Here is a 24019-nt window from a genome sequence, read left to right as displayed (position 1 = left end):
AATAAACAGTTATTATCACAAACATATTATGTTTAGTTGGTTGGAAAAGAAAAAATCATAATAAAATGGTATTTTCCAAAGACCAAAGATGACTCCTTTTTCCCATGAGGTCAAAGCTTTTTTTACGGTATTGCTTTTCAAACTTTTCAGTTAACACAAAAGTAACTATATGTCCCAGGGTCCCTGTTTAATGAAAGTAAGTTAGAAAGTTTCAGCAGAAGTTAGAAAACCGTGGTTCAACACATGCATGTAGTTGTTTGTCCAATAATGACAGACTGTATCATGGAGGGACTGCAGGTCCAAACTCCCAAAGATGCTTGGTGAAGCCTAATGGTGACATTTAAGCACTACTACATTAGGATGAACATCATGGCTATCTATAACCTCTCTTAGCATAAACACTTCATCTGCCACAAGAATGCTTTACTCAGTCTACTGCACTGCTTTAAAAGGCATAAGTTTATCCTTGGGTGATATAAAACAGTAAAAGGGAGTCTGTATCTCCGCCCATAAAAGCTAGATAGCATTTCCTAAACCAGTGTGTGGTAGAACAAGTTAAAAGGTTCAGAAAAAGCCACTTGCACAACCTTTATATGAATCAGTCTGTAAAGAAACATTGCACAAGATTCCAGCAGCAGGTACCTTCAAATTAAGTAGCACAGGCTTGTCCTTCCCTCTGCGAGAAAAAATACCTACCTAAGGGGTTGTGGTGCTGGAGCTGGTGTGGGGACCACAGTGGGTACAGAAGGGGCGACTCGTCTCGGTCTGGCAATCTCCTCACCTGAAAACACAAATTAAATTTGTTTACCACATGTGATTGTTCATCACATTCTCCTAGTCCACTATTATTAAAAAGTGTGCCAGGCCTGTGGTACAGTCAGACTGGTACTTACTGGAGGTGTTCCTTTTCAATCCCTGTGACATGAAAACAAGACAAATGAAATGAAAAAAGAAATAAAACCTCAGGATGTAAACAATTAAAAGTTAAAGTTATTTGACACTTTGCATTTGTTGTGCACTTCTTCCATCTACAGACCCCATTTCCAGCTGGTATCCAACTGAAAATGAGCAAATATTTTTGAAAAAACATTTTAACATCCGATGTGTTGTCTTTCTTTACAATCAAAACTAGGTTTCAAACAATTTCCAAATTATTGCATTCTCATTTATTGGTGCTCTAACTTTTCTGGAAACGGGGTTTGTATGTTACAAACTACCCGGATGTTGGTGCTTTTAGTGGTAGCATCAATATGAGTCTCTCTTATATCTAGCAATAAAAAGTCGTCAGATTCAAACTATTGAAAATTTTCTGAAAACATAATGGTATATATGTTAGCTAATGGAATTAATTATGTACTGTAATAGCATCTTCATCATTGGACTTTTCTAAGTGAGTAAATGAACGCAGCACAAAGATTTATAAGAAAAGTCCTTTGCAGCTGTGTCAGATACAACAGGAAAAACTTATATATAATTACAAATATAGTTTAAATTAAGGGGATGTAAAACTTTCACAATAAATCACACTGAAGTGCAAAAAAAGTAAGACAGAAATAGAAAACTGCCATTAATGTGGGGGTGATGGGGATATTGGAAAGCTTTCAAAACATGCATTTCACATGTACAGACGCCGTCCTTGGTACTAGAGAACGTTTGACATTGATAAAGTTGGGAGTGTAACAAAGCTAAGCCAGAATTCAGTTTTGCACAAACATCCCCTCTCCAGCATTAGACTATTGTATGAGTTCACCATGAGAGGGATACAGGAAGCCAAGAAAGGCAGAGGGCAGATGAAGGCAGGGGGAAGAGACAGGGGGAGATGAGAAGGCATGACGATGTGGAGTGACTAAACTAAGACATCAAAAGGTCCAGCTGTCAAAAATGCTAATTCTCCCCGACTACAGAGACCAAGCATGAAGCCATTCAAGATGAAAACAAGTACAGAAGCACACTAGTGATCATGAGAATCTGAAAAACATATTTAGATATACATGTATATTTAATCATTTATATGTATAATTAATCAAAACAAACAGACTTGACTTCTTGATTTAGTCCCTGATCCCACCTATGTATTTTCATTCTCATTCAACTGAACCCAGGGAAACAAGCAAAATGGTACAAGAACCCATGTGACATATTTAGCCTGAACCCAGGGAATGGAAAAGGACACTTACCGGGCTACGTTTCTGTGACCAGCAAAAAGGAAGAGAGAAGAGATACCTGGTCAGAGAGTAACAAATCAGTAAAGCCGATATCATATCTGGAGAAGAATAAGACCTTTGGCCTTAGCTCAGATTTGGGAATGAGTGTCCTATCATTCTGAGATTTTGTGAGAACTATCTTCTGATTTTCTATATCTTATAACCTTGTATAACAAGACAACTGGCTCTAAGGAAACAACTGATTGAGGACTTGTTCAAACTGATCTGTGTGTCGGTACTTATGAACGTCTGTTGAGAGCACTTCAAGGTGGACTAGAATATTTGCTCACATTTAATCATATGTGTGAAGCGCCATCATCCAAAATACCCTGCAGACATGCTCCATTCCATCCTCCGATCATTTTTATTTCCAACTGGCTCCATCCCCATCTCTTAAACTGATCGATGCTGTATTAAAACTATAATTGTTGCGTATTAATCCCTTTGAATTTCCTGTCCCTTGCAGTCTCCCATCTGCTGCATTGGTCCCTTTAATTTCTACACAAATCTCTCCATCTGTCTGTGTCACGTCCACCTCGCATCAACCCTCTCTCCATCCATCCCTCACTCTTGTGCTTGTTCCAGTTGTGCAGTGAGCCATGAGTGATGCAACAAGAGGGGAGTGGGGCATGCTGATGAAAGAGATTACAGTAATTTCATTGGATATATTGGTGCAAGATACAGTGTAACAGTTTGTTACACCCAATCAGCATCTTGCTGCTCTATAGAAACAGGAAGAACAATAGGAAGTGTCCACACTGTGATCCATTACCCTGTATAAGCTGTTTACAAGAGGTTTTGAAAAGTGCAAATAGGAAAATTGAAATGAATCAAGGCAATGTATTTGTTTCATTTTTAATCTTTTGATGCTACAGTAAACATTTTGTAAGTGTGGAAGTTCAAATGAAAAGAGTTTCAGCTTGGCTATGACTTTGCCTGAGGGGACTCTGCATGTAGAATAGCATGTTCTGTGGTGGGCCACATAAAAATCATATTCTCTGACCTTTTCCTCACTTCCTTTACCCCCATGTGGCTTTTTTTTATTTGCACTAAGAACTGGAAGCCAAATACCCCAGAACCAATTAAAATCAGATTTAAGATGTCTTAGTCAGTGGAAACAACTGAAAAAAAAAAAGGCTCTTGTACCTTGAGTACCATGGCCAACGTGCCCCAATGCATCTGCCACTGCCATAAATGTGCTGTGCAGTCACACAAACTTGAAAGTTTGTGAACCTATTTGTGTGTGGCAAAAATATGTGAACTCATAACTGGTGTGACTTCCTTTTGAAGCAATAGCTTGAACTAAAATTTTCCATTACCCGTTTATAAGCCCTGCAAAATGATTTTGAGGGACCTTAGCCCAGGACAGCTTCAACCCAGGGGTATCAGGGGCCTTCCTTGCATGATTTACCTGATTCAGGACCATCCATAGTATTTCTGTAGGATTAAGGTCAGACTATTCCAAAATATTACATTTGTTTTGTCTCATTCATCCAAAACACTCTTCCACCAGATTTCTGCTTTATCCCCATGACCTATAATGAACTGTAGACATGACAGGCAGCAATTTTCCTTTCCTGATGGTTTTCTATTTGAACATTAATATTAGCCATTTCATCCAGGGTTCCTTGTGACCTCCTGGACTATTTCACACCTTAATCTCAAAATGATCTCTCTTGGTTTACCACCCACGGGGAGGATAACATTGGAATTGAATGTTGTTCATTTGTACACAATCTGCCTGACAGTCAACTGGTGAAGTCCAAACTGCAAATCTCTTTGTTTAAACCCTGACACACTTTTACCAACCTGTGCTGTTGAACTCAGACTGTGATTCTTTATTTAAATAAGAGGCAGAGACTCTCACAGACACCTGATAGGCATCCTACCTGAAACACCTGACTGCAATACTCTCTTCAAATGAATTGATCCTACATCTTCTCATATTTTTGCCACACACAAATATATTTGTACCAAAGAAAATTGTTCATTCATGTATAAACAAATTTTGTCTTGTTTGTTTAACTGGTGTCTCTTTATCTGTTTTTTTGGGGCGGCTTTTGTGCTCGAGGTCGTTATTTAAAAAGGGTTCAAAGTCAAAATCACATGAAACTGGCCACATGACAAATAATAAAAAACACTTTCTATACGGTGTTTTCTTGCTGCATATATAATTAGCCCCTTTTAGCGGCTATTTAGGTTTTAGGACCAAATGCATTTATAGGTAGGAATAATGTAAGGGAACAAAAACAGTTAAGAAAAAAAAAAAAGATAGCAACAAAACAGCATGCAAAGCCAAGGCTTACCGGACTCCTCTACAGACGTTAGTATCATCGTAAGAGGCAGGGAAAAAAAAACAAAAATAGAACAGAAGTGGAACAGTTAGAAGACTAGTAGGGAAAGTATATTAATATTGCAATGCAAAGCATTTGTATAGTACCAACATTACCCACTTCTTTTTCCAACATGATGTGAACATTGCATTCTGGCAAAGGTTTAATGTGAAATAAGCTATTAACCTGCATTATCATGTCCCTCTAACAAATGTGTGTACATATTAATAATTCATGTAGAATATGTCAAATTATAATATCACAGCGACTAAGCTCAAGCAGTCCACTAAATACCACAGGCAGTATCTGAGTTACAGTATGCATAATACTTGTGTGTCTCAGGTTTTTCCCCGCTCCGATAAAACCACGTCAAGCTTTAGTGAATGCATTGTCACGTCGACACGAAGAAAACCTACTTCAAAAGGAGGTGTATTATAGACAGTGATCTATCTACGTATAGTTGATGCTATTCAAATGGCTGTGGGTGAAAGTCTTCTTTTTATACTACAAACATGACCAAAGGCTGAACGTTTTAGTCTGAGGGTAAAGTCTTACAGCATAATTTCTAAGGAAAAGGGAAAAAAAATTGTAAAGAAGTTAAATAAAGCTGTGTTTGTGCTTCTAGAGGCCAGTTAACATTTGGCATCTCTTTCTTTTTCATCGGACCATTTTATTGTCAGTCCATAGCCAAGGACACCCAGAGTTGCCAAGGAGAAGGACTGGGAGCAACTGTGTGACTCATAATTTATGTGTGAACTCTGCCTGGACAAATGCAATGCTAATTTCGACTGGTAAAGGTGACAGTTTGGTTACATACAAGGCTGTAATTCAGGTAAGTTGATAGAAACCGAAAACCACAGCAATTACCCTGATGCAATTCTTATTTTTGCAAAACCGAAAGATTTATCATTTTGAAATGTTGAAAAAATGAGAAATGAAACAAATGATTAAATTAGAAAAAGGCACAGTTTTTGTATTTTTTCATTTGATTTATTTGTTTGTTTAATTAAATTAACCGTTGATTTGACTGTTAAGCTGGGCAGGCAATGCATGGTTTCTTTTATTTTGTGAGCTTCTATGCTCATACTATATGAAACACATCAGTTGGTCACGCATGTTTACACTAATTGGTAACCTCCCAATAAAATTAATATAAAAAAGGGAACATGTGCTAAATAGTATTTACAAAAGAAGAAAATCAATACTTCTACAAACAACATGTGTAGTTAACTGTGAAAAAAAGAGCTGCAGAGTGATGTATTTGAGAAAGGCTATATGATCCATCTGTTCTACAATGAATTCCACTTCACAATACAATCTCAGTCAAGATTACAGCAGCAACGAGGAATAAACTCATCCAATAATGTTAAATAAAACATCTACAGCTTATAACAGTAGCTAACAGTAGATTTGTAGAAATTAGGTTTGTGACATGGCTGAAGCTCATTTCATTGTCTGACAACTAGACTGACACTAACTGGACAATTGACGCATGAACGCAATGTGACTAATTGTCAAATGACAACCAATCTGACTAAAAAAAAAAACAGTATAGCCCTAAAGCTTCTCTGACACATGTGCACACGACCATTAGCAGCATTAAATGACCTACACAGCTGACCATGCTTCACAAAGTCATTGGGTGAACGTGCCAAGTCTCGACTGAATTATTAAGACCAGAAGCTCGAATGACAGCAAGCAATCTCAGTGCAACGCAGCCCTAAATAAAGGTTCATTGTGCCCACTTTCCTACCTGAATTATTCACATAGACACCCAAGCTAACTGTCCTCACTGGTGAACATATGAATTATGGGCATTTAGAAAAGAGATACAAGGATGCAGAAGCCTGCTTTGGAGTCCCACTGCTAATTACGGGCTGTCGAAAGGCATGTGTTCCTGAATTTGGATTTCAACATCAGAGCTGCATCTCTTTCAACAACTGCTTCACACTCTAGCTTCACACTCCATGTTATCACATGGTTTGTGCAGAGGTGGGACATCTGCTTTGTGTTAAATAACTCCAGGTTGAACGGTAGAACTGTGAGATCACTGACCAAGTATTGTTTTAACAAACTGATTCTGCTGTCATCTACAGACCCAGGAAAAGTGAAGCGGTGAGTCTTTTACCATCCTCATCTGTAGCCATCAATAACAATATATTCTTCTGGGGATGAGTAAAATACATATTATAGAGAAAGATAGTAACACCATGCAGTCTCTGAGTGGGGACAAAACAATCAGTATATATGACAGTGGAAACTATTGCATATCAAGTGCAACATGTGAACAACACACCTAACTACAGTATGAATATTAAATATGCTGTATAGTTGTACATGTTAAAGTAGTTATGGAGGATAAAGATATGAAACAGAGGTGACTTGCACATGCATCTTATAACTATCTGAATGGTAGTAACACCACTGTCCATAAAGAAAGCCAGCAGTGAGAAGTCAGGTATACTCACCAGAGGAGAAGGGGACAGAGCTATGTTTCCTATGGAGGCTCTGAGCTCGTCGACCGAGGGCTGTGACAGGCCACAGTCAGCCAGCAAAGGCTTGATCTTTATTTTAAATTTTTTCCTGTGGTCCTCCTCTTCTTCCGACTCATCGGAGGAGAAGAAGTGACATGTCTTGGTGGTAGGTGAGAACATATTGTCAAGAAAAGTAATAATTCAAAACCTAATTATTAACTAATTATTAAAACTATATAAAATATAATTATAAAATAATACATTCAAATTAGAAACTAATTGTAAGAAGTAACTCAGAACCGATATTTAAGTCCATTATTGAGTTTTTCTCAACAAGCTTTTGGCATCTTCCAGTTTACATCTTGTTCATCAATGACTCATTCTTCTGCGACACTGCTGAGCCCACTAACTTTTTTTAGATTTAGATATTTATAACCATTGTTGAGCAGTTGATGCACTTAATAACCATTGTACATCAGTTAGGTTTGTTTTTAGGACTTCTTTGTAAAACATGAGAATATTTGATTATTTTGACCTGCTTCCACTAATGTGATTTCTACATCAGAATTTGCCAGGGGATGAGATGAATGACTTTCACTACACAAACTGTTCTCTGTACTACAAATCTTATGCTAATAATAGAAGAAATCAATTTTTAGAAAGCCACGGTAGACTGACATAGATACAAAATAAATAAATAAATAAATAACATCATTCTGTAAAATCAAGCAGTGCCAAGGATATCTCCCTCTTCCGACTCCTCATCAGGTCTGATACTGTAACCCTCATCATCAACCACAGGAGAGGTCTGAAACACATACAGTCAGCAACACACTGTGATATTAGTTAAAAGTCAATAAAATAGAGAAACAGCAGCTAATTCGATGGGACGTATTGTCAAATAAAAAAAAAAATTCCTATGTTTACTGGTTAACGAATTATTACTAGATGCATACTGACAGGTCGTAATCTTAATGTAATGCAATGATAAGCCTTTAATTTGACTTACTATATGTAATATCTGTGTTCACAAACTTGTCGATACCCCGTTGATTTTACAATGAAATGAATCGATAATAAAGCCTTGTGCCGATCACAACAATGCAGCAGTGAGTTGAGCTGAAACACTGTCTCAAGTCAGTATAAAATAAAAATCCTATATTCAAAGTTTTACTTACATATCTTTCCCAGTCAATATCACCATAGAAGCCATTAGGGGCTCCGTTGGTTTTCCTCTGAGATTGAGGAGAGAGAGAGAGACAGTGTGATTTAATCTCACCAGACACTGGAAACACAGTATGCAGTGCTTCTCTGTAGCGAGCATGTCGTGTCAAATGAGACTGTCCTAAAGTATTATTGTAATTATCCAGCATACTGCAAGTACTCAATCAGTGCTTTATAATATGTCAGACTGTCCCAAATGTCAGAGGGGAATATCCTGGTGCCCTTTTTGTTTTTCTTGCCTGAAGGCCTCCACAGAGTGTCTGCTATAAACAGTTAAGTTGAAACAACTGATGTCTACTGTGTAACAAGACTTGGCTCTACACACTACACTACTCTAGAGGATAGTTTAGTCTAAATAACTATAGCTGACTTCAGTACCGATTCAATCTCTTGGGGTTCCTGGCGAGTAAAAAGAACACAGAAAATAAATACAAATATATATTTCCTGCAGTAAAATACGCACAATGAAGACTAATGCAGATATAAATGAAGTGGCAGATGCATATTAAATATTGTGAGGTACTTACACCCCCGTCTCTTTCTGGGGACCCCCTGTGGGAAATGAAAGATAAAAGTTACTTAACATGTGTATTCCTCCTTTGGAAATCAAGCTTTGCTAATTAGTCGAGCTGAAATATCTAAAACCAGCATTGAAAGAAAAAAAAAAAAACTTTCACAAAACCACATTGACTCACTTAATCACTCACAAATCGCACTCCCACCGACGTCCTAGCACACAAACCTTTTGCAGAACATCTAAGTGTCTCGAGCACAGTAACAAATTGGCTGGACCCTCTAAAAACTATCACACTTACAAAAATGCAGCAGGCTGACAAAGTCCTTCATAAGTGATCTAATTGGTCCATTAAATCTATTTTTAATCCTGCAGCTTTTGCGTGGTTTCTGCAATTTCATTATTGGTGCTTAGATACAGAAGGAATAATACCAGCTGTGTCGAAATAAGATGGTAGGATTTTCAAAATCCAAAGAAAAGTGTCATATTGTATTTGTACTGACAGTTTAAAAGATATATTAACGTAACAGATACTTTTGTGGCTTGTATTTAAGAGCTGTAGCCTCTTGGCCTGTGGAACATTAATGAAAGCAGCCATCTAACCTCTATCCAACAGGTACCGTACTTAATACTAATCCTGTAATTGCCTTCACTGATGTGAAACTGATGTGTTCTGGGTTCGAATCGCACAATAGGAGAATCAGGACTTACGTAGAGTCATTGTCCTTCTCTTTCTTTCGTATCCCAAAGGCCTTCCTGGTACGTTTTTTCAATCCTGAGTGGAAAAAAAGAGAAGAAATAAAAAAAAAAGGTGAATTATTACATAAAGAGACACCAAAGGAATAACTAAAAGCTGCAGTCTGTGGGTGGGTTAAAGGGTATAGTAGGTGATGTGAGCTGTCCAGCATCTATCGAGCATGAGATCAAAGGCAACGCTTTTATGTATTATTGAGAGACCGTCTGTATAAGTGTGACGGCACATAGTCTTTTAGAACTAAAATGTGTTCACAGTCATCACAGACGGGTTTAAAAGCCTCAAGGTACCGTTTCGGAAAATTAGTTATCACTGAAAAAAAAATTAAAAAAAAAACAAAACAATGTGCCAGAAACATAAAAAGAGTAGCCATGGACAGATAATTAAAAAAAGCAGAAAAGACCTCCTACTCAAACGATCCCCTTAGACTGAAGGGGAGACAAAAGAGAGACAAGCTGACTGCAAATGAATCTGTGACATCATTAGTAATTTGTGTTGATTTCTATGATCTTTTTGGCATTTTTCTGTCTTTCTTTACTTATGTGTTATTATGTTTTTTTTGTCAAATTTGTCTCTTCTCTCTGCATCTCTTTGTAAGTCAATTTCTTTTATCTAAATTGATTTTATTAGTTTTTTTTTTTTTTGTCAGTTTCATGTGTCTTTTTGGTACTTTTTCATCATTTTTCATCACTAATCTCTCATTCCCATGGACTTGTGCCCAGTAGACCGGTTCACTAATCCACCCATGAGAACAGCTGATGACACACTGTACAAAACTGCCATCCATAATGCTACAAAGAGCACGTGAGATCACGCATAATGTGCTCAAAAACAAAAATAAACAACTGCCTCACTTGGAAAAACACAGCTGAGAAATTCAACAAGGTTCACCCTCTCATCTTATTACTTTACATGTCAGCGTGTCATTGAACAAGTCATCGAATTTCCTGCTGTTCTACTGGACTTTGACAAACATCACAAATTACTCCGACAGTATAGCAATTTTTTTTTTTTTAACTTAAAGATTAGTCTTTGTAAAATTATTCATACATGAAAGGGGTTTCATCTCATGTGATCCTTGCTCCTTCTTACCTAAGATGAAAGCCCAGTTGTCCCCCTCCATTTCTCTTCTAATAACTCCTTGGCTCTCATTCTCCTGTGCACTTGTCTAGTTGTGAACTCATCATATCATCTCAAGATCAGTCCATCCTTTACTCCTACGTTGTGCAGATAAATGATGAGCCTCACTTGAGGAACCTGATGCTACCTCTCGCCAACCCACACACGTGAAAACACACAAGCACACAGACAAAGTATCATGCTCCTGTCCTTGATCTGTGTCTGGTACTCAAATTCAACACCAGTGACTCCACTCATGAATTAAACACAAATGCCATCAACATCAAAGCAAATGAATTAAAAATTGTATGTGTGCAGAGTCAATTAAGAGCTACATAAAAGGGAAGTGCAAAAGTAATCTCTAAAAACACATTTGGCACACATGGTTTACTTGCATGGAAAGTTTTTACAGTCTTTTTTTTTTTTTTTTTTCTTCACTACACTAATCTCTGCACAAGCATAGTGCTTGCAAGAATTGGAAATCAATGCAGAGAGTCCCACTAGCCATGAAAAATATCACCTACAAATATCCCATCGATGATCCTGTTAATGCATTCGGCTTTGCATCCTATGAAAAGCCACAGCTTACATGTCCCATTGCTGAGGAAGAAGAGGGCACGCATACACACAGAGTGAAGACATATTCACAGGCTCAAGTACAAAAGGATCGGACAGGGTAATGTGAAGAGCATATGCAGAAACATGTGCACAGATAAAGGAACAGAAGGTGATATTACGGATCAGCCAGCACCTATTTCTACTGTATAGAAGCTACAAAAGTGAGACAAGTTTCAAGTTTCAGCGCGTAGATAACCCGCAAACTGCTTTCTTGCATAACAGCCCAATCTAATCTTAAAGCGTGGCATTAGTTTTTATCCTGGTTGCTTTGACTGTAGTTTGTGGAGTATTTGTATATGAATTATATTAATCTACCCTCTGCTTTCTATGTATTGTAATAGCCATATCTGTCTTGCTGAGAAGTTTTTCAGTAAGACGCAAAGGGTTGTTTTAAAAATATTTTTAAAAATAAAAATTATATTCCTATTCGTAGAATCTAGAACAAGAGCCTAAACTAGAACCATATAAAGAAAGCTGAAACTGGGTGGAGTTGCCCTTTAAGCTGCACTTATGAACTGTACATCTACAGATCTGATTAATGTTAAGCTATTGTATTGAGGGTGGTAACAAGTGAAAATAATTATATAACTTATAATTACCGAAGAAGATGTAACTTAATTACAATATTTTAATCTTTTTAGAACAATACTTTTAGACACACCCCTACACAAACAACTGTAATATGTAATTTGAGATTGTTCAATAATGAAATGAACTACTGCATTACTATTAGTGGTATTCCTTGTTTAGACCTACAGTAAATCTGAGTATATGACAGGATGCCAAAGAATACATGAATGCATATGGCAGAGGTTAATTAACAGATAGGAAACTCATGGAGCGTGAGGTACACTATGTTTAATGACTTAATAGCTTCCGTTCAGAGGGACGCTAGCACAAGCGCTAACCTAATTAGTGGCCTCTTCTCAAGCCACAGTAATGTAATTCTAGGAAAAGCCAAAAGGACATGAAGTCAAACAGGATAGGACAGTGGCAAACCTAAAACAAACAAACAAACAAACAAAAACAAAACAAGACAACTGAAAAATAACAGTACATAGACCATCGATTACGGTTTGCCATTGAAAGCAGATGTAGATAAAAACATGACAACTATTCTTTCCCCTGTTTCTCTGCAGGACTCGTTTGTAATTTTTATTTCGTTTGTAATAATCATTTCCAAATGTTTAATTTTTGAACTCTAATAGTTTAGAGTAACTATAGAAATTGTTCTAAGATGCGAACATTTGTTTTACAATACTAAGAATAGCTGCATTATGGATCTGTGGGTTTCACCCATCAACCTGGGGGAAATGGGATCCACCAACTATGACTTAAATAAAAAAAAAGGAAAAAAGAAAACCACTAGAGTTTGATATGTGCCTTAGAGATATGAACGAGACGACTTTTGCAGATTTGCAGATTTTTGAAGACCAAGATCAGATCAAGCAGAGAAAACAAACTAATTCTAAAGCATGTAGAATTATCCTTGCATGGTGGAGGAAACTTAATCTAGGCTCTATTCTCCCTCTCAGTTGGATTCTTTCATTTCATAATGCACTGGTGACCAAGCAGCATACTTTGTCACCAAGCAGCATTTTTGGTCACATCTATGGGCAAACCCAACCTAACTCAATACTACTTTATATTATCCAGCTTTTGTTTGATTATGGGAAACTGTTCCTATATCTTAGTTCTCATAAGTTAAAATGTATTACAGTGTCATAAGTAATCTATGCCATTTTGGGATTTATTAAACTGAAGAAAACAGAGCAAAATTTTGAAGACATACACATGTGGGCTGAAATTTAAATCACACATGGTTACACATACAGCATAAGGTAACCTTTTAAGTCAAGATGTAATTCTGCTCAGGCAGACTAGAGGCTGTTTAGCAAGCTGCTCAAAAGAAGAGAGAGTTGAAGAGGCTCTATCACCAAACACACACACACACACACACACACACACACAGATTATGCTGTGCTTTGCCAAAGCAAAGCACACCAAGGCAGGCCACTCCAAATTCTGAATAGGAGACCTGTGCTGCTATGCATAGTAAGTAGGGAGGATGAAAACACACAATTGAGATCTAGACACAGATGTGTTGGATCCTTTTGGTAAAAAAAAAAACAAAAAAAAAAATAAAAGGAAAAATAAAAAGGTTTTTGAAATACGAATAGAAATTCCATTCAATTCCATTAACTTCTTAAAACCTCATTTGTTGCTTTAGTTTTCTGAGTAAATATGTACAAAAGCCAATAAAGCCATTTTAAAAGCAGCGGGAAAACATATGGATGCAGATAACTCGTGCTCTGTATGCTTGTCAGAGCAGGTTCAGGTGGGACTACGAGATGGTGTGTCAGGCTGTTGTGGGTGTTGAGTCAAGCTGTTGGCTAAGCACGAGGAGAAACATGTGGATCCACTGACAGGCAGGCAGGCAAACAGGTTAACAGACGATGAGAGGCATGATTAGTGCGAAAGGAGGAATACTGGCAAGCACACAAACAACACACACACACACACACACACACGTTGTAAAACGACATAAAAGTCAAAGCAGACAGACAGGCAGGCAAACTGACATACAGTGGACTAATAAATAGACAGATAGTCATATTTCAAACAGGAGGTTTAAAAGGCTCTTTTGTTGGAGTGACTCATCCATCCTCCTGGACCTGAGAGGCAGCAGGAGAAGGGGGCAGGTGAGGAAAGATATGCTGCTTAAGACTGACAGATACACTAAAAATAAGCTTGCAATGCTACAATGATGTTGACACAGAAACATGCTCTAATATCACAAAGAGACACATGAGATGCAACTGTGTGAATCCAGATTCCATTTTTTAATGCTGTGTGCAGCCGAAGATCCAACTGGAGTGTCAACACTGAGGTCTACCATAAAAAGGCAGAGCATTATTTAGCAGCTACTACACCATGTCACACTCTGTTAACCTTTAAATATAAAGATGCCTTGTTTAAGATTTAATTTATGCAGAGAGAGACTTTAGAGATGTTTGCACAGACAGTTTCATAGACTGGTGATTCACAAACTAATTTAGTGTCACTATTTGTCACGATTCTATTTCAAGTAGCACAGGAGGAAAGAGAGACCTTCGTTAGAACCTCCACACCTACCCTGCTGGTCTCAGGATTTGAGATACCACTTCGCTAACATTTCAGCATTTACCTCAAAGAGAGATGAAGAATTTGACACATGAGGCCAGGAGAAGACAAGCTCTCTAAGGACATGTACCGCCTGTCTCATTACCTTGCAGCACACACAGAAAGCTAAGGAGGCACAGCACAAGAAAAGGCATCGACAACCATCACCTGCACCCTCAATGTTTGTTCCGTGTGTGTGTTTCAGAGAGAGAACCTGTGTCAGTGTGGCGGAGAAAAGACAAAGAGACGGTGTCAGTTTGTGTTTGTGCCTGTGGTTGCTAAAATTAGGGCTAGCCTCTACTGTCCAGATGGCTGCACTGTGAGCTATCAACTCTAACACTGTGATACACAAGGTACATGTCTGATTTGTTGCATGGATGCACCTATTGAAAGGAATAAAAAATAAATAAAAGAGAGAGAGAGATTTTTTTTTTTTTTAATCAAGTGATGTTATGCGCAATCTAAAGAAAGTGGGTCAGGGCCAGAAACCATTTAGCAGCATGCTGGCAGTTGTTGCAGAGATAAAGAGAAGACATTTGAGAATGCCACGATGGAGATAGATTAACTAATCCATTTTATTCTGTGTAGAGACAGACTAATGGTTTGTTAGTGGCTAATAATTTATCTTGTAATCTGTCATAAATTGAGACAATTGTGTGCTTATTTTGCCTAAGTAACCATCCGATTCTCTAATATCACTTTACTGTGATATAGAACAGAGAAAAGAAAATTTGCAACACTTGTCTTGATAAAAATTAAATCAACATTGTTACTAAAACTTAACATAAACTTAATTTTTACTATCTACAATTTTCAATGAGTTGCTAGTTAAAATGCTTAAAGCAACTGTAGGTTTCCTATCAGCACCTGTTTTTGTTGCTTATATTTCCATTTTAAATTTTTAAATTACCTTTTTTAAATATTTATTGGCAATGTTTAGTCATTTTAGTTATTTAAGGGATGCCTCATAACATCTGGCAAGAGTCTACAAATGAGAATTTGCCTTTGGCCAACTGATGACTGATGCATTTAAAGAAACGTTTATTATTGAACAGGTACCATCCTTTTAGAGAAAATAATTAAAAAAAAAAAATCTTCAAAACACTGTAGTGGCGCAATATTTTAATTGTGTATATATACACATTGTGCTATTCATTCATCTCTTTCACTACCATCGTTGTTCTTCATCTCCTTTCCCCACTCTGTCCATGTCTAGAAACAGCCTGCATCCAAATAGCATCCAAGGACTGTGTTGCAAATGACCCTGCCACAGAGCCAACGAGGCACCTTTTAACATAGATTTTCAGCACAAAGACTACTCTCAACCAGTGTGTCCACTTATTGACACAAGACTTTCATAGATCAGCGAGGCAGATATGGGAACCAAGTGCCCTCTCTGCCTCCAGCTGGTGCTCGAAGCGATCCTGCTCATGTCAGTCTGATACTCCCATTCCACAAAGTCTGCTTGTTCCGTATAAATGATAAATGAATGGTTGTTTCTTACCAGATAATGTGAATCATGCTTGCTTGTTAGTTTGCGAAATTCAATTAAAAGATACATGCTGCGGAATTTTAAGTACATCTCTAAAAGCATAATTGCAAATAGGTTTTTAAGCTCTTGAGAATCAACAGGGATCACTGCTCTAAACTCATATTTTTTTGTTTTGCCATTTATAAAACTCAATGATACATCTACAGATGCTCAAACTAGTTTTAAGATTTCTAATCTGCAATTCTGAAACTTTAAGTACTACAACTTGAGGGTGAACTATAATTAGTGGTCAGAATTATTATTATTATTTTTTTTAATACAAGCCACTTTAAATGCGTCCAGAATAAAGTGTGTCCATGGGTGTTGCCCCAGTACAGTTGTCAAAACCCCTGTTAGGCCCCTGACTCTCCCGTGGAGAGGAGTCCTCAGCTATTTCAGTCATGGCCTCCTATGAAAACAGATCACCAAGGCCATTACATAGTGGGGAAAAAAAAGCAAAAAACAACACATAGAACTCCTCCCTTCTTCTTTCATCCACATTATTCTGACAGTACCCAGAAATGTAATCTGCAGCCACCCAAGAGATTCCACTTACAAAATGAGGCTGAAATAGCAAGGTGAGAAAAATACCCTATTTTATACATGCTGCATTTCATAGACAGTTACTTGATAAAACAATAATTTTGGCTACAGCAGCAGTAAGTCCACAGACACTGGGGAGAAGTAAATTATTACTTCATTATTCCAGTGTCCATTCCAAAAATGTATGCTCACTGTGCCCATCGGCCTTTTTCAGCAGCATGCTGTGTGCTCCCTAAATGGGCCCACTGCTCCAGATTTCTCATGGTAAGGGGTCTGTTCTCATACAGATATAATACACTCTGCATTATACCATAATAAAGTTGCAAAACAATATTACAGAGCCTTGATCGTTGCATGACAACAAGCAGAACCTCAGTCTTCCAAAAAAATAATAATTACAGAGAAATCCGGGGCACATCTACAGGGGACCAAGGGGGGGCAGCTACCCCTCCACTCCCAGTAGTCTGAATCGTTCAGTCCCTAAAGCTGTAATTGTAAAAAAGTGATAAATATGCCCATAAACTTTTACACATTGTCTGGTTTTAATGTATACAAAGACAACTTTAACATATACAGAGACATTAACTCATTCAGAGACAAACAAATTAGGACTGTTACAGTGCATTATTCCTGTCGATTGTCTAGGACAAACACATTTTAAATGACCTCCTGCTGCAAGTCCTTACTTGTCTCAAACAGCCAGAACCTTTATTATCACTTCTCATTAATGTGAGGCTCAAAATAGACCTAACTAAGAGTTCTCAGTACTCCAGTCTGGCTCAGTTACAATGATATATTGATCAAGAGTCTCTTGAAGATAGTATTCTTAGCCAAGAAGAACAATAACAGTTACACTGAAGTGATTAGAGGGCTACAGGAAGGGGGGGGGGGGGGGGGGGGGGGGGGGGGGTCATGTCATAGGGGTGGGGTACACCCTCGACAGGTCACCAGTCCATCTCAGGGACAGCAACGAGGCACATACACAGACTGACACCTACGGGCAGTTTAGAGTTACTAATTAACCAAACATGCATGTCTTTCGCCTGTGTGAGAAAACACAAGAACATAAAAACTGAGCATTCAGCCGGGGATGCAAATCTAATACCTTCTAGCGGTGAGGCTGCAGCACTTCAAAACGCTGATACACCAGCTAATAAAATAATAGAAAAGCTATAAACAAAGATGAAATAAAAAGATAAGTGTTAAAGACCAATAAAGTAGTTCTCTAAAAAAGTACTTCATCAATGTAGGTAATCTGTGCCATGAAAGGTTGAAGGATGTCATTAGCAATGTTAAGTGTGACTTATTACTTTCACAATTTAAAATAACTGCAAGGGATGTTAAAGCTGCTGACCTTAGTGAGAATCAGAAGCACAGAGTATATGGTACCTTCAGTCACATTTAATACACTATTGTGATTTGCTGGTGTCTTAAAAATTCATCAAAATACAGTTTAAATACAACTGATAACAGCCTAATCCGAGGGAAATTCTGTATGATTAGATATTTGCTAGCAGGATATACAAATATATTAAATTGATATACAAATATATAGAAACATACACAAACCAAAGTTAATTTGTATAATCAAGTTATTACAGCATTGGTTGCCCTTGAACCAAATTATCACGACTCACACTGTATCAAGCAATATTAAATGTCTCGATTTGCAGTGAAAGGTCTTTAATGTTTGAATGGCAAACATGCAAATGTACATACAAATTGCTAATGATGCAACCGTCCATACATGATTCATCATCTTAATGTCAAAAGTAGTGATTCAAAGAAGTTGAGCCATAAGGTAAAAGGCAGTGTGGGTGTACAATGACGTTTAATTCACATTTGATTGGATGCATTTCCTTTTTATAAAACTGGGGGATCTGTGTTGAAACTGAGAATGAACTCTTTTGACTAAGGGAGACGGAGGAAGATGAGGAGTAGGAAAGGTGGAGGGTCTGTGAGGAGAAAACATTTTACACACACATTCACACTTACAAAGCAAACACAAACCCACATTTGAGATGAGTCACTGATGAATCAACACATTTTTACACAGACTGAACAACAATGACTGAGAATAAACAACTTGGACAACAGTGTGCAGCCTCTTGCTAAGGGTCTTTTGCTGAGAGATTTTGTGCACATTGTCATGATAAAGCAAAGTATATGGTAGTTATCCTGTGCAACTGAATGTTTGGAAATGGTTGGAAATCTTAGTGGAACAATAATACGTTCAGTATGCTGCTTGTTACACTATATGGTCAGACTGACAAATTAACTTTTAAAAATGCTGATCTTATGTGTTTGGTCCTATAAGCATATAGTGAGTTTGGACATACAGAATTGTCAAAGAGAATGTACCTTGGAAATTGGATGGATATAAATCATACAGTATATTGTGTAGACTATATATGTATTATATAATGAGTCTGCTGATCACTATTAATTATATATTACTTTTTCTCAAATATCACTTCATTTGTTGTTCCACACATAATTTAAACAGATGCACAGTATAGGTTGCCTACTACATAGTGAAAGTTATAACAAATCTCATCAAGTACATTCAGAAAGTGGAGTAATCAGCACAACTTTGACAGATGAACTCCAACCTAAAGCTAATTCTAACCTTAAACTGAAGTCTTAAACTTCAAAAAGCCCCATGAAGTTGTGAGCACTGGCCAACATGCCCTCACAACAAAAAAAATCATGACTAATAAATTGTTTTTTTTTCCCCACACGCGGCAAAATGATTGTATCACACATGCCATACAAGACATACACAACCTACAAGGGGGTACACACAAAAACACCAGTCAAAAGTCAAACGATGTTGCCAAGATTACTTTACACATTTTCCACAAGGCTATTGTAATGGGTAGTGTTTTCAGTGCTGGTTTTCAGCCCAAGAAAACTATCCAAGCCACAATTTGGATCTTGGAACAGCAGTTTGACTGTTATTTGCCCACCTTGATTGGTTTTGCTGTAAAATAGAGATGTTATGGGGAGACTTGAGATAATAAAATCTCGCAGCTTTTTTACAACAATGAAAGTGGATGTTATGATAGCACTTTCAATTACACTCATAACATTTCTTTTATGATTCCCAGCATAGCTTTATATCAAGGTTTTAATAATGTAGGTGTGTGTCTGTGTGTATTGTTAGATATAATCTTAGGTTATCACCCCATTTATCTTGCCCATATACTGTATGAGCACCCTCTCAATACCAAACCTCTTTACTTTTGGCCATTGCACCAAATAACCATTCAGGTAAATGGCTGTGACAAACTCTGACAAATTCTTGTAAACTCTTGGGCTGGGCATGAAGTGATCAACTCATTAACCACAAATTCCACTTCTGTTTCCACACTTTTTGAACTATAAGTTTAATAGTTATCAGTTGGTTCATCTATCAGTCTGTTTAAAAAAATTGTGCTTGGCACCATTTAAATTAGCAATTAAAATGAAAATAAAAGTTCTTACTTGTAGCCCTTTTTGTACATGTGATTAGCTTTCAAAGTAAACCTTACTCTTATTAGTCATTTTCAATGTCAGTTTGGTCTTGGTTACTACAATTTTTCTAAAATTAAAACAGTTGTTAGAAACTGGCTTTTGGTATTTAATGAAAGATGAAGTTGTGTCACAAGACATGTAGGATTGAATTGTTTGCGATACATAATACATTGTTAGGATCATATAAATCTGGATAGCTTGGCTCTGCTAACCCATATGAACTGTGCCCAACCATGTCTATCGCCTTGATTTAAACAGATGCTCTTTGAAAAGAAAGAGAAAAGTGGGATTAGAATTTAAGATTAATAAGGAGAGACACAATTTCCTACATCCTGGGCCTGACAATAGCACCTGCCAGCCTGCCAAATACCACTAAATTCTCAGCATTATTTGCACTTAAACAGTGCATTGAGTAAGATTAATTACATGTGAACGGAGGAACTAAGCATGTTTTGCTGGATTCTCTTCACTAAACCTGTCCCTCTACTGCAGTACCTGCTCAGCAGAGTGAAGAAAATAGCATCAGTGAGTGATAGTGGATAGTTGTTAATTCTTCTTAAATTCTACCCGGTGATTCATTTTAGGAACTAAATGAATTATTGAATTTTCACTAATGCAGTTTATTACATACAGCGAGTGTGAGTATTAAAAGTTAAAAATCCCTCTTTACAGTACATTCTGATAAAAAAAAAATAAAAAAATTCTTTGGTGATAAATCTTACAGAAAAAAGTACAGAAGTCATCCATTAATGGCAATTAAAAAAAATTCAACAGCCCCAATATTTTTAAATTGTAGTTGTCTCAAAAGGCATTTGAAATTATAAACTAATTGCAATGTGAGATCAAGACACTAGAGCTTCCATGAGCACTGCTAGCAGAGAATGGTAGCTACAGTACCTAATCCAGCCAAGAAAATATTGTACTGCATCAACACAAAAGGACTGTGAATCTGGTTATCCAAAAAGTTAAGCCCTGCCTATATCACTTTCTTCCTGCAGTCAACTGTCTTTCAGTTATTTTGCTGGTTATGGGATGTAGTCTTTCTGCCAGTGTGTACATCTGTAGGAGAGAATGAACAAGCCACAGGCAAAGAGGCGAAGAGCAGATTGCCAGTACTATTATGAATCTGCCTAGGATGAAAAGTTTCCACATGAACAGTAAGCAGGGCTGCACACAACGTGCCACAAGGCATGTGTGCGGTCTTATCCACATGAGGACTGAGAGAACATCAGTAGCTCAAAGGAAGCATGGCCCCAGGGGAGGGACAACGGGAAATTACTGTTTGTTGGAAAAAAGAAAAAAAGATTAGAAAAATTACCCCATAAAAATTGGGAGAAGGCGTACAGTATGAAGAAGTTGTGTCTGCCCAACACACTTCGTTTAAAAATGCCTCCACCTCATATAGATATGATCCAAAAAAGCTGGCCCAAATTCCTGTGGATTACATCTCTGTTATTCCCTTTCAATAACCTCCTCTCAGTTCCTGCTGGTTAAGGCCAAGTGCTGCTTCCACCCCTTCCCCTGTTCAGAGATTATAGGTTTGGTCATCTCTTGGTTGGCTGAGGAATCTCACGATCCTCTATGGTTCATTAAGAAAGGGTTTATTAAAAAAACAAAAAAAAAAAAACCTTGAATACATCTTCTCACAGTCACAATCCTCAAATAAGGATTTGCAGACACTATGAATAGGTGGAGCAGAAAGAAAGATAGGATGTGGAGAAACCATGATGAACCACAAGGTCTGGAAGCACTTTAAGGGAACACACCATCTTTTCCAGTGTCACTCCAACACCCAACAATCTGCTGTTATGTAACTCACAGGTTTACTACTACTAACATTGTGCACATATTGTATGTTGCGTAAAGGTACTGACCAAAAAAAGATATTGTTCTTAGTGGCTGCATGTTATGTAACCCTTTTAAAACAACAAAATGGCTCCTTGCAGGAGATGCCTGTGCTGGCCTAAAGTAACACTAAAGGAGCAGTCCTACATTAAACAGCAGTTCTTAAGCATGGATATAGTACAGCAACACACAAATAACTATACACACACACAGACACAGGGGTATAAAAGCATCACTATGTAAAGGGATAAAACATGTCAATGCTGGATTACACCATAATGTCACTTTCCTCTCTAAGTCAAACTGAATAAAAAGAGCATGAGTTGGCCTTTGTTATGCTGATATTTAGAGGATGTTACATTTAGGTCAATAAAACAGGGGACAAATTCTAAATGTTTTATTAAAGGATGGAGATCTCAGAGATGACTAGGAGTTCTGTTATAGCTTGAGGGCAACTGAAAAGGAAATGACAAACTTGAGCATAAAAACACACACTTTGTGAAATTCAGTTCAGTACAAGAGGGACTGATGCATTTGTACTAGTACAGTATATGTAGAGTAAAATACTCAAATTAGGCCTTTAGAGAGAATGTAAAGTTTTCATCACGTCATAATTTAGATTTGAAATTACTAACATAGCAAGCAATCCTTTCATGTGAACATTATATGACCACGAGGGTAACTAATGTCTGTTTTGATAATAAGCTGGGGAGAGACTCCAAAGTACAAAATGACATTGATTTTGAAGGGAATCTGTGTATAGTGTGTTAGGATGGACACAAAAACATAAAAGATGATGGCCAGCAGCGCACTGGCCTGAGCCATTGTTGTGGCAGCACTGCTAATGGCGTAGGATTCCTCATGAAGCCTTTTGTGCAAGGATATAACATATTCAATCTTTTTCTTCAGCATATTGTGAAAAATTCAAATTCCTACTATTGGTCACAGAAAAATGTAGCTAAAATATATATAAATATTACATTTAAAATACTGATGTAATATTGAATATGAACAGAAAAGCTGATGAACAGTGCTATTCACAGAGAGCCTTATGACATGCTAAAAGAGGCTAGAGGCTAAAAGAAAAACTACACCTTAAGATTGCACTAATATGAAAAAGGCCAGTGTCAGTGCAGAAGAGTTTGTTAGACTTCCAGTAGCTGTGTTTAATGCGTATCAACCTCAACCCTTAAAAGGCGACAGATGTAATTGATGTTGAAAGACTTAGTTAGACTGCTTAATCTTGTTTCATGAGAAATACGACAGAAAGGCATTGCTATTCCTGCACTACTGTCACTAGCTACTGCATAGATAATGGTTAACATTTTTTACTGTTCCACTAATCTCCCTTATAATTTGTATTAACAGTGTTCTGTTCTGCCTATCTGTTTAGAACAAAAGCTACAGCACTAAATATCCCTGTACTTTGTATCACTCTGATCAATGCGCTTCTTGCCTCTAATCTATTGTCTCTAATCTTGCCTCTGTGCCTTCTGCCCTTTCCTGCCTTAATCAGTTCGTCATTCCCTTTACATATATAAAGACACAAAATCCAGTCAGCAGTCTGATCATTTGAAATCAAATCTGCAGAATTGGGCAAAATTAATGCTTCAGGACAAAAAGAGCTTTACAGAACTCATGCCAGACTAAATGCCCCCCCTCTTTAAACCTTTTACCGTATCTTACAGTGGGACTTCAGAGGGCAGGTGCTTTGTGGTGTGTGGTTTAGTTCCACTGATGTGCAGTTTTCTGTCAGTTGCAGTTCCCTTAACCCCAATGTTTCCCTCCGTCCCCATTCTCTCTCGCTTTGCTGATATGGTGAAAATCAATGGCTCCTCTATTCTGAGGACGGTCTGATGTCTGCTAATGAAATCCTATCTGCTATGAGTCATCCATCTGATAGCTGCTGGGACAACGACAGGCAGAGGGACCAGCATCTTTTATCACAACACACACATCAAGATGCCCACCTTTATGGACACATTCATTGATGCACACATAAGTGTGCTGCATGCAGAAATAAACACTGATAATTAAGGTGACCGTGTAAATTAAACTGCCTGTTTTAAATGGACTGCAGGAGACACATTAAGGCAGTGGCTGGGAAGTTTTGGTCTGTGGATGAAACTGCCTCATTGCCAGTTGCTCTCAAAACATTTAACGTTAAGGTTTGCTAGATTTG

General features: G+C 37.6%; 1 protein-coding gene across 12 annotated transcripts in view; it reads right to left on the bottom strand.

Moving 5' to 3' along the window:
* sgip1a (SH3GL interacting endocytic adaptor 1a) overlaps positions 1–24019 on the bottom strand; it is a 54331-nt gene that overhangs the window by 17607 nt on the left and 12705 nt on the right. For 9 of the 12 annotated variants that reach the window (XM_067514505.1, XM_067514506.1, XM_067514503.1 and 6 more), the window contains exons 3-11: positions 9461–9524; positions 8763–8787; positions 8190–8246; positions 7756–7819; positions 7006–7181; positions 4511–4519; positions 2178–2189; positions 894–915; positions 697–781 (exon numbers count right to left, since the gene is read on the bottom strand). In XM_067514505.1, the coding sequence (XP_067370606.1) occupies positions 697–781; positions 894–915; positions 2178–2189; positions 4511–4519; positions 7006–7181; positions 7756–7819; positions 8190–8246; positions 8763–8787; positions 9461–9524 (514 nt within the window). The remainder of the gene's footprint in view (positions 1–696; positions 782–893; positions 916–2177; positions 2190–4510; positions 4520–7005; positions 7182–7755; positions 7820–8189; positions 8247–8762; positions 8788–9460; positions 9525–24019) is intronic. The other 3 variants (XM_067514499.1, XM_067514496.1, XM_067514497.1) reach the window with 3 other exon arrangements.

The sequence above is a fragment of the Channa argus genome, chromosome 8 (genome assembly GCF_033026475.1).
Source record: "Channa argus isolate prfri chromosome 8, Channa argus male v1.0, whole genome shotgun sequence".
Lineage (NCBI taxonomy): Eukaryota > Metazoa > Chordata > Actinopteri > Anabantiformes > Channidae > Channa > Channa argus.
The sequence above is the reverse complement of the archived record's forward strand: the minus strand, read 5'-3'. Positions and strand labels throughout refer to the sequence as shown.